The sequence below is a fragment of the Falco naumanni genome, chromosome 1 (assembly GCF_017639655.2).
Source record: "Falco naumanni isolate bFalNau1 chromosome 1, bFalNau1.pat, whole genome shotgun sequence".
Classification (NCBI taxonomy): Eukaryota; Metazoa; Chordata; class Aves; order Falconiformes; family Falconidae; genus Falco; species Falco naumanni.
The window spans coordinates 83,396,844-83,408,911 of NC_054054.1; the positions used below are offsets into that span (position 1 = coordinate 83,396,844).

Below are 12,068 nucleotides of genomic sequence, written 5' to 3' on the forward strand. Positions count from 1 at the left end.
CAGAAAGACACTATGAATCAGAAAATACCGACATGGTGCCTATTCAGATAAATAGAAATCCAAAGTAGATTCTAAAAGGGAAACAAGAAAATGCTGGACTTTGAAACTGCTTGCGTTCATCTTGTGTATAAGAAATTATCATGAAGAAATTACTTATAACAAGTCCACGGAGTGTAAAAATTGCAGATTTTTGGCAAAAAAAATAACTTGTTTAGAGACAGCTCAAGAAAGATAATTTAAGCCTACACTCAGCCCTACTCTTCAAATTCCCTATCCCAAGTTATCACTCCCTCTGTGACATAAAGGTACTAAACCTGCAGGTATGTCTCAAATTCTGAGCAGTTTCTCATGATAGTACCACCCAAGTACTTACACTCATCTTTGCCCATAAAGGCAAAAAACCTCCACTAGGAAGAATCTGTTTCAGCTAATGGGGCCAAGGGAGGCTTGCTTTGGAGTGAAATACCGCTTTCAGCTGCTTGAATCAAAATTACAATGAACTAATATAACAGGGAGAAAACTTAGCAATCCAGTCAACTTTACGCTAAGGCAAATTTCACAAAGGCCGAGTCCTCAACATGATGTAGTTCACAGAAGTTAATGGGATAATATGATTTCCAGCAGCTGGAGGGGTGGCCTGTAGCATTTGTAATTGTGTTGTGACATGCTGGTTATGTTAAAAAAACTCGATTTTAACTTCTATTTGTAGCCATGTCTCTGACTTCCTCTTCTCAAGTGACAGTCACAGCTGAGTTTGTGGAAAGATAAAAGCTGCTGAGACAAGCCAACGTTTCCGTCACTATGCTGGAGTACTTTCTACCATTATCTCCCACAATCACCACTACTGACTGTGTCCTTCCACTATCAACAGGTGTTGACAGTAAACCAAAGAATATCCAGGACATCTTACAAGCTTTTACTAGTAATACTGGTACAAGCTGAAAGCCTTCAAGAAGCAGCCATTTTCCTGATGGTCCTGCCTGACCCTAACATTTCAGTAATAAAAAGGCACTTAAAGGCATGTCTGCAAGTTCTGTCCTCACCACTGGCTAGAAAAATACACACTGTGAGTCAAAACTAAGAGTAGCAGCATATTATTGCCTTCCATTTATCTTTCAAGGCAGTTTAGGCTCTAGAGCTGTTGTACAGAGTAAATCCACTGGCCTTATCCAGTAGTTCCCAGTCCATGACTGCAGGCCAGTATGTTTCCTGTGAGACACTCTAGTAGCAAATGTGACCAAAGAAAATTCCAAATTCAAAGCTAACGTTTGCAATACACTACTGGGTCAGTACAAAGAAAAGACCCAAACTTTCAAGTCATACAGCTCCTGTTCCAATGTGGCAAACCAGAGTAACCACCTCTTTCTCAAAACCATCAGCTGAACCTACACAGCCCATATAGCTGAAAAGTAAAAGACAAAGGTACAGTGAACTCAGAAAATACTTCAAAAGTGGGACATGACAGACAATTCCAAGGATTTCACATGCAGGATGGAAAATACGTGATTTTGTGTTTGGTTTATTACTCCACCAAACCAATCTACGTGTAACAGCAATAATCAACCTTTGTCTTCCAGCAGTATAACAGTTTAAAAAAGAAATAACTTGTCACACTAGAGAACATGTTTTGCAGGGCCTCTGCCTTTGTGTAATGGAGCAGTATGATCCTACCTTAATGACATCTTCATCTGACGATCTGCATTCCACAGACTCCAGAAGATCAGTCACAGTCCCATCATCTTCCACGGAGATCACTTTGACAGGGACAGCCACTGTTTTCCCAGTTAGGATAGCTGTATTCAGGATCTCTGCTTCCTAAGAGACCAAAAAAAGCCCCCTTTAGTTATTATATATTACTATTAATTCATTAGCACCACCTAGATTCAGCTGTACTTCAATTTCTAATGGCTATTCCAAGAACTGTTCCAAGTGCACGTAGCAGGAAAGACCAATTTCCTGGAACCAAACTCCCAGTTCGGATTCAGGGCTGTTAGGATATTTGTCATGCCTTAATTACTGTTTCATGAATGCTCATGAAATGTCAGAGCAACTGAACACCCAAGAATGTCCCTGCACCACATACACAAGATGTACCTTGCAATAGTGAAATCTCCACCCCGAGGAGCTCACTAATGAATGATCTTGCCGATTACATAAAAATAATGCCTTAAGTCTTGCTATTTTACCCACAAAACTGTTTCCTGAAAGGTTTTTTTACAAATACTGAAATTCTATGATGCTATTGGACAAATACTGACAACATTTAGACCACAGAAATACCGTATAATTGTTAGGGCACAAGTTGGGATCGAGGGCATTCAGAAATCCGCTTTGCCCCAAATCTCTTGGGTGATCATTTACAAGTCCCTGCAGTGGGTGGTGTCTTCTGCAATATACACACTTTCTAACTCCCAGCCTGTGGACAGCCTGCACAGCAATAATAGCTGCTACAACAGCCCCATGATAGCACCTAAAACCATCTGACATGCAGGGTGTGCTCTTGCACCGTCTCTGACTGGACCTTTGGTTGGGTGCTCAGGCTGGCCATGTGTATGGAAGCAACTCTAGTCTTAAGAGGCAGGCTTTAGGCTGCACCACCATTCTGGTCCTGAGTAGGTGACTGCATTCACCACAGGACTGTGAAGAACTGGACTGTCGCCAGGTCTTCTAGGACTTATCCTGGCTCTTGCTGGGTAATGGTGGGCAAGCACTTGCTCACAGCTGCTCCTTTACCTTTTAATAAGGTTCGTGCAAAACCACACTCTCCCAGAAGGAAGGGTGCTGAGAAGGGCCTGGACTCTTTGAACTGAATGAGCTCTGCAGTGACCTGTGTCTCTAGTACATCACTGTTGTGGTGATTATCGCAAAATGCATTCCTTCTGCTTGATTTACCACTTCTGATTTAGAAGAGCATGAGATTAAACAGTGCTCTTAGTTACCTGGGTGTCACATCAGTCTCACACAGCAGATATCACTGGCATGAGATACACAGAGGGCAAAAACCGAGGCCTGAATGATTACACTCCTAATTGCAAGATACTGCTCATTCCTGCAAGGGTCTCTGAGCTTTTCAGAACTGCGCCTCTGAATCGCAAACTATCCTGTAGAATAAGAGGCTCTTGATTTCAGCTGGCTCTTGTGAAACAAAGGCTTCCAAAGCCCCCCAAGTGCTAACTTCTCATTATCTAAATCGCTCATGCTATGAGCCTCTGAGACTGACCTGATTTTTACTTGTGGAAGACAACAAAGTCGGAGATTGAAACCAAGTTACCAGAAGATGATGACTCCCCCCTACTACCTCTTGGGCTATTGAGGAGAAGCTGAGATTTCTCTCATCTAAAGGATGCAGATAAAAAAGACCGTTTCCTATTACTTAAAGAAACAGAGACACTTTACTCAGACTCAAAGCAATATTTAAGAAAGAAAAAAAACCCTCCTGGTCTTTTGCTAGCTGCTTTGCTAATGTTGCTGCATCCTCATCATGATCTTTAGGGGAAGGTGAAATGAGATTTCACAAAAAGAGAACCGAAGAAGAAAATCCCTCAGCACAAAACCCCTTCAGATATTTTGAAATTATAATTCATACAAAGGTGAGAATATCTGCCTGTACTGTAAGGCTGTTCTGTCTTGAGTGCACATTTGTTCTCAGTAGAGAATATATTATTCAGGCAACTGAGAACTCTGAAAGATTTGCAATTAAGTTTCCAGGTTCTTTTATTGTTTTCATATCGGGGCTTCCCAGCAAAGTTACTGCATGCTGGTTATTTAGATACATTTGCCACTCTCCTGTAGGCTTCACATAGCTGCAAAACGGGGGTAGCTTGACAGAATAAGTGCTATTAAGCATCCACTATAATTTCAGAATCCAGGCATTAGGTCCTGATTTTGCAAACACTTGGGCATGAATCTCATTTTATTGGGACTATGTCAGGCCATACCACACACCTAGCTACTTGCACCTTGTACCAAGCTGAAAAGACCTGCTGCCCCAAAGAGGAACCGCCTCCTTCCTTCAGTTGATACATTCCTGTATGACCCTTGCAATTATTTTACAAAGCAAAGCAAAGTTTAATAACCAAGCCTTTGAAACAGTGGTGATTAATGAGGTCTGCTTACCAATGGCAAATGTAATTTCCCCTGGCAAGAGCTAGTAACTGAGAACGATTCTCACAAGCTTCATGAATTTCTTTTGAGATTCTGAATTTTCCCAGTGCTACCTATGGCTATTCTGAATACAGGCTGCACCCTAACATACCTGTTACCTGCCCCTTTATGGAAACGCATGCAAACCCAGGCTACCCAGTACACCAGTTGTTTCACTGTCACTAATCTGTTTTCCAGCTCAGATACCTTTTTAAAAGTGTGTGCATAGCACATCTAATCCACAGGGGATTTCTGCATGGCCAGAGTCTCAGCTGGCTTCAGAGCTCAGTAATATGGTCTCAGGTCCTGCCCCAGAGCTTTCTGTCTAGCTTTCTGGCTACAGTCTGACATACCTGTACTTAACCCAATTGTGTGACTAATTGCAGTAACTTTAACGAGGATACTTAAATACAAGGAGACGAATGTATTGATACCTGATGCTAAGCTAAGGAAGCAAATTCCTGTGTTGTCCCTATCCAAAATCAAAGAACCTGGATTCAAAGTTTTATAGTTTTTGTCTTTTTCCATGTTCTAGACCTATGTTCAGGAACAAAGTGTTTCCAGAGCTGTGCACTGTCCGTACCAGCACAATGCACACCATGTAACAGTATTGCTGATTCTCAGTCAGTCATAAAAACCTCCAAAACAATTTTTGCCCTCTCTATCTCCAAAAGCAATGAGGGAGGTTGGGGGCAACAAGTAATGGCTGGAGTTCATACAAATGTCTGTGCCGATCTTCCGACTTTCTGTCAGCAAATACTTGTTCAGGCCCAGGAAAACAAATCCACCCAATACCTCTCTAAAGCAAAATAAAGGCAAAGCAAGCTGGCAATGGCCCGAAGTTATGCTAATCTATACTAGAATAACTGAACTGTACATTCTGTTTGCAGAGTTTTCCATACCTGTACACGTATGTACTTGGAGGTGTGACTTCTTTAGGCAGCTGGTTTGCACCTCACCCTTGAACATAGGGGCGTATTAGCTATTTACACCAATTTACACAGCAGGGGCAGGGTAAAATGCTTCTTCAGTAATTTGTTTAATGGCTAGAAAGGGTTTAATGTTCCCCTGGTGAAAGCATATAGAAATTACTTCAGTTTGAGGAAACAAACACAGTATTTATTAAGCTATACGGAGATTTATCATTCCTAGTCTCAGCATGAAAAAGCTATAAATCTAAATAGTTACTGATTTAAAAGTGTTGCTTTTTGCTGCTAATGTGATTAAGGAATCTTCTGAAGAAATACTATCTCCTTTATCTGTAACTAACATAGATTATAGGAGATATGAAGTCAGAGCATTGGAAAATGGTAATAGTTACGGCTTTTGCAAAGCTATAGCCAAATATTTTAATGGCTAAAAGTTGATTCCCTGAGAAGCTATTAAAAAACATGTTGAATGTTTGTAACTATTACGTAGCATATCTCTATAATTTCACCCCCCCCCCCAAATAATAAAATGAAATAATAATCAGAGGAAAACATTTTTCTCTAATAGAAACAGAAGATGAGGTAATCTTTATTCTGAAATTGCTATCATGTTAAATAAAATAGCAATACCTTTAAAGAAGATTCTGGAATAAGCATTCTTTGCCTACTGAAGAGATTCATATTGAATAACTGAGCATATTTAGCCCTCCAGTAGAAATATATTCCACAGTAAGCAGCTATTTAAGTAGAAATGCAGAAGTGAATACCTATTAATTTTTTCAATTTTAATTGGTAGCTTCCCTGCAATTTAATTTCCCTTCAGACATCTTTTGCCTCGTAATTCCTGGGGTGAAAGCAAGGAATTTAACATCATCTTTATAAATCTTAAGGAATTTCTTTTTCTTCCCCTAGTTCTTTCCGTATACACAATATTTCCTAATGTTTGCATTAATAATGACTTTTAGAAGAGATAAATAAATGAAAAAACTCATGCCTAGCTTTTTGTCCCCGCATCAGATTTATGTGACAAAGTTTAGCACCGTCAGCTTTTCCAAAAGCCCTTTAGCATGATTCAGCACATCATTTTAATGCTGAATCCCTGTTAGCCCTCACAAACTCCACAACACTACAAGCAGCAGAGAGCAAGGTGCTGGCTTGTCTTCACAAGACTTGCAGACATGATTCCTCAAAAGAACCTGGACTGATCAGCAGCTCAGTGTGGCCGTGTGCTCCCCCCGCACCTTCTGCTTAAACAATAGCCACCGGTGGTGGTCCTGATGGCTGCAGCTGGCTGAAGCTGAACTCTGGGGAGACAGACAGCAACACAATAGCCAAGGGTCATAATTCTTGCTCAGCAGCTGAGGGCTAGTTGAGCATGCCCCAACTGAAACAGGGCTGGTACGCAAATCCGACTACAAGTCAATCACCTCACTCCATAAACAGTGGAGAGACCAGGGCCTGTTGAGCTCTCCTCCATGGCAGTGGGCTGCATACCAGGATCTCCCCTTAAATAGAGACGCCTCTCAAGGTCACTCCTCGTGGCTGAGAGAATCCTTATCGCATCAGATACGCGGTAAGCAAATTGGGAATAAAAGCACTGAAACTCTGAAATCTTAGCTAAGTGACAGAAAGGACTGACTGCGCAAATATAATCCTTTAGATGTAAACTGTTGACTGTGTCTGGGATTAAGTCTGGATCCAGCTGCACCTGCACTCCCCTCTGAGTAGGAGTTTGGAACACAAGGGGGTTCTTTCTGAACCTCATGACTCAACGGGAGAGTCCCCCTGACCATTTTATCTGACCCTGTCCTCTGTGCATTAAATGCTCAAGTGTACCTTGCCATGGAATCTTGTTACATCACCGTCACATTTACCACTGAACTCTGTTAACTCACTGTCTTGTATCAATAAAATACGTCATTGCTTCTGTCATGCGAGTGAAGTGCATCACTCCATCCGCGACACTCGTGCCCGTTCAGAAGTACTTGTCCTACTACAATACACATGGTGGAAAAAATATTAAGAAGTCCCCACAACGCTGTAATACATGCTCTATAAGCACAACAGATCTCCAGTTAATTTTTTTATTATAGTAGTGGAATATATTTTTGCAGGCTAAATAGCAAATTTGTAAAATCAATCATTTTCCTTTTTGTTTTCAATAGGCTTCAATTGGCTTTTGGGTTTACTATGTACAGACTGCAATAGGGAAGAGAATAAAATTATCATTGAAATCTCCTGAAGTCCAGGGCATGCCATCAAATAAGAATGGATAGCTGCCTGAAAATCCATGCCATTTGGCACTCATGTAATATCCTATATTTTCCTCCTTTTTTTTTTCCTTTCTATTAATCATCTTGTAGGGCATTAATCCAGCGTACCACCTTGAATCTTTTCACTATTTTAAAAAGGCCTACACTTTCCTTCTCTTCAGCTAGCAGCCATCTTATTTTCTCATTATCAGAGAATCCATGCTTCAGTCATGCATAACTAATTTCAAATCTTATTTAGCATCAAGTCTCAGAATTAAGAAGCTAAGTGACAGCTGTTTAATTAACTCCTTAAGCTGATTAGAAAGCATTACAGAAATCCCCCCAAGGAAGAGTTTAACTGTCAAGAGAGCCTAAGGCCACGTTAATGCTTCTGTTTAAATTTAGTAAGCTTCTAAACCAATAAAATCTAAATGCTTGACACCCTCACGGATGTGGTCAAATTCAGCTTTTTTCCTCATGTTACCACTGCAAGGACCGGAAACAAAACCAGCAGCACAGAAGGGATTTCATAAGTCAGAAAGCAGCAGCTGAACAATAAAGCAAATAGATGCATGTCTCCCAAGGAGCTGCCGAGTTCACACCATCTAACACTTGATTATACTGGATTAGTACTCAACGCTGGAGTAAAGCTGAGCTTGCTCTTAAATGCAGAGTCTTCTCCCAGCTTCTGGTTGCAAGTACAAAGGTTTGTTCATTGGTTCTTAAATCCACCTTTAATGATAAGATTATGGAAGCTGAAGGACAAGTTTTAGAAGCAGCTGGTGGGGCTAGATACATGGTGGCTCAGAGAAACTGAAAATGCTCCAAAGCAGATTTCCTCGGTTGTAGTACGCTATTTTCAGAGCTCTGAGCTTGCAAACAGCTTGAAATAAATAAAATATATTTCTAATTTCTTTATTTGCCCTGTGGTTTCCAAGCCTTTAGGATGCACTGAAAAAACCTGAAAAATTAGCTGCAATTATCATGGGTCCAAAGGATTAAAAGAACTGTGGCCAGAATTAACACAAAATAATGTGTGAGTCCTTTAATATAAAGCAAGCACAAGTTGAAATACTGCAAGTATGAGAAATGATGGTGAAACCTGAATGCAAAAATGTAAAAATACTGACATGAACTTCAAAGTTAGCTGTTTGGTTTAATGTGTGCACCTTTCATTCTGAAGAGTGAGATCTGAGGTCACTGGGAATGGGAGAGAGGAGAGGGATATAAAAGCAAATTAATCACATTTAATTTAAGCACTTGCTACTTAATCAGCTTCCTTTGTTCCTCAGTACAGGCAGAGAGCTCCACAATCAGATGTGCTGAGAGAGGGTTAAAAAGGAGCATCAACAGAAACCCAAATTCGTGTTTCTCTGATTGTATCTACCTGCTGACTCCTAGTCTTCCACACAGCTGCTAGAGAGGGAAAAACGGATATTTTTTTTTTTAATATAAAAATGTGATTGCAAAACCATTGTTTAGAAAGAAATGGGTGGCAGAATCAATGTCTAAATAGATTTTTCATTCTTTCTTCTTCAATCTGTGATTGATTGAGAAGTTTAGACTGTCATGCAATGGAGGTGACTTACCTTCAGCCACACTCTCATGCCTCCACTGGGGCAGAATTAGTGCTTATGGAGTGAGCAGACTTGGCAAGGATAAGCAGTGAAACAAAACCTCACCCTCATATAAAGCACAGCAATCACAATTTTCCAGTTAAAAGAGATCAGCCAATGACTGGATTGTGCTTGAGGGAAAAAACAACATGGGATAATCACAGAGACTGACTGCCCCTCCTACTGTCACACACAAGGCATTCAGGAAAAATCTCTAATTATATTTAATCTGAGAGTTAACTTCTGCAAAGCCTTTGAGCTATTTTATATTCTTGGTAATGAACTTTCATCTCTGCATAGACAGAATCTATCACTTCTAAGTCTGAGGGGGAGAAAAGAAAAGCTAAATATTTAAGACAGTGCTGTGTGTATTCAATAGGGAGAGAAGAGCAATATGACAGGTAGGTGTTACAAAGGAAAACTGGGATTATTAATAAGATGACCAGCAGTGAGAGGCCTCTCATTACACAGCCTGTGATGTTCAGTAAAAAGCTCAAGAAGGAAAGAAATACATCTTTGAGGCAAAATCCAGGTGCTACTGTAGCTGCCTTGGTGAAGTGAGGCTGCCGTTCAGGCTGGTAAATTCCCTTGTTTCACATTTGTATGTTGTTACAACTAGGCAATCCTGGTTTGTGGACATCACCAGGATGTAATTCCATGTCTTTAAGTAACAAAAACGCCAGGAAAAAAATCACCTAATCCAAAGAGAGAGAAAAATGCCTTTGCCTGTTGAAATGCTTTCCTTACCTTTGTCTGTCTCATGTATCTAGACTGGAATTGCTCAAAACTAGGATCTTCTGTTTTGGGGGGTTTTTTTTGGTATTTGTGTAGTGTCCATTCCATGGTTAAAATCTGAGGTCAAGCTTCTGAACCAGCTAACAATAGGTAACAGTTTTCTTGAAGGTGAAACATGTCCAACACAACGACAAATGCACAAACAAAGTCAGGATGATAGATAGGACGTTGCCTCTGTTTTCGGTGCCAGCTGCTCTTTACAGCCCTGCTGCTGTGATAAAGGCACACAACGTTTTAATGTTCTTAACAGTGACTTCACAGAGCAGAACTGTGTCATTTTAAGCCTGTACCCTCTGCTAAGGATTTCTGGGAGCAGGCAGCATACAGGTAAACTACCTAGAGAAGGTAATGAACTATTTAGCAATGGGACAGTTTGTAACGTTACCAGTAAGCTATCCAAGCCGGTATGGGATACCCTTTACACTCAGGTAGCTAAGGAGTCAAATCCTCCCATGGGAGTTTACTTTTTTCTAGCTGTAGAGTCAATGCAAATTTTAATTTGTCTCAGGTTTAAAGTCCCTTTACTGCTTTGATGTCTAACATTTAGGAATTGTGTTAGCATACCTTTGGCGAGCCCTCCTTTGCTGTTCTGGTGGTTTGCAGTGCTAAGTAGGCTAACATGATCCCACGAAACTGTCATGCACCTTCACTGCTTATCAAAGTCAGAAAGCTATGAAGTCTGTGAATTGTCAGGGTGCGGCTCTTCAGAGAAATTGCTAATTAAATCACAGGCTCCAGACTGTAACTCCATGAAGCTGCATGTGCATACTTGACTTTGGTATCTAGACAGGCTGCTTTAGCTGATAGTCAACAAGGTTTATTCTTAAAATCAAACAAATAAACTTTGGGCAGATTTCTTTTTTGCTTTTCCTAAGCAGGCTGCCAGCACTTTTAGACATCATTGCAGGAGGGAAAGGCATGTCTGATTGTCAAAGGAAGACCTTTCAGAAAAGCAGAGCTGGGAGATCTGGCCTAAGGTACATGAATACACTGTGTCTGATGCCACTGAATTGCTGAGACCGGGGAGACTGGTAGCGACATGTCATGCAAAATTAGCTAAACCCAATCAAAATTTCACACATGAGGTCAGTATCTCAGCTCCTGGATTGATGTACCAGCGTGAAGCCTCCTTTGATTCTCCGGCCTGCAGTTAGGAATCGTAATGCAGAGGTTTGGTGCCTGCAGGGGTTTCGGAGCTCTGTAAGCGGTGGACTATGGGATGTGATGTAGGGGTTTCCAGCAAAAAAATTAAAGCTCTAGGATATCACTTCAAAGAAAAGATGCCAGTGAGACTCTAGCAATGCAATTTAGCAGAGTAAATATTTGGTGTGATGTGTAGCAGAGCCAGAATGAGTGGGTCAAACTGACTGAAACAGCTTCGCTTTCATGGAGGGAAGCATTAAAAATCCCAGAACAAATCACTGGCCTTGTTCAACATGGTTTGGGGTTGTTTGTTTTTTTCTTTTCTTTCTTCCACAGCTTGCTGCTGTCATTCCCAGGCTGCATTCTGAGCTACACATGAATCCTTCCTGTCTTCCACAACTGCTAACCCCCCTGTGCTTGGTGGTCTAAAGGGGATGCTAAGAGACATGGCTGGGGAACCCTTTCCCCATCTGCCATACAGCTCCTTGGGGCCTGGCCAACAAGGAGAGGATTAAAGCAACCCCTAGCATTCAGAAATATCCAGCAGAGAAACCTGACAGGTTTTTTTCTGTCTTTCCAGAGCCAGAGCATGACAAAATGCACATAATTCCCTGCCTGCACACTGTTCCTCTGTCCCTCAGGCAGCCGCTGCTGCCCTGGGATGCGTGACGGGACATGGGCAGGGCTCTGTACCACCACGCGCTCCCTCCTGCCCCAGCCCTCACTGTCTGCTCTGGCCACAGCCATCTTTCTGTACTGTCACAGTCAGCAGGTGACAAGTTGGGAGAAAGCTGAGGCTGGGAAGGGTGGGAGATGGGAGTGGGAAGGAATCTGCAGCAAGGAATGGAGGAAGGGGACGGGAAAGCAGGGAGACTGTCACAGCTCCTCCAGGGAAGGTGGGCTGCTGACTAAAGAAAGTACGGGAGAAGTGCTGTCCCCCCTTCACTTTGTTAATGGATACAGGACTTTGCAAATTTCTATATAATACATCACATGCAGCAAATGTTGCAATGGATGCTGGGCACAGCTGATAACTGAAGCTGTTGTTTTAGCAGAGATCTCCCTGCTCACATACACTGCTCTTGCTGCTCTCATACTCCATTATGTGTTCTCTCCCTCCCACATAATCACGTGGGATGAAGCCTGTTTCTGTACTGACCAGAACTATTTATACTATAGATTAGGAATGC

General features: G+C 41.6%; 1 protein-coding gene across 4 annotated transcripts in view; it reads right to left on the bottom strand.

Annotated features, from left to right (window-relative positions):
* Nucleotides 1-12,068, bottom strand: part of TMEM132D (transmembrane protein 132D) — a 261,573-nt gene that overhangs the window by 43,185 nt on the left and 206,320 nt on the right. For all 4 annotated transcript variants that reach the window (XR_005829000.1, XM_040601771.1, XM_040601761.1 and 1 more), the window contains one exon: nt 1,672-1,815. Coding sequence is in view for 3 of the 4 variants with exons in the window: in XM_040601771.1 (XP_040457705.1) it covers nt 1,672-1,815 (144 nt within the window). In the remaining variant the exon portion in view is untranslated. The remainder of the gene's footprint in view (nt 1-1,671; nt 1,816-12,068) is intronic.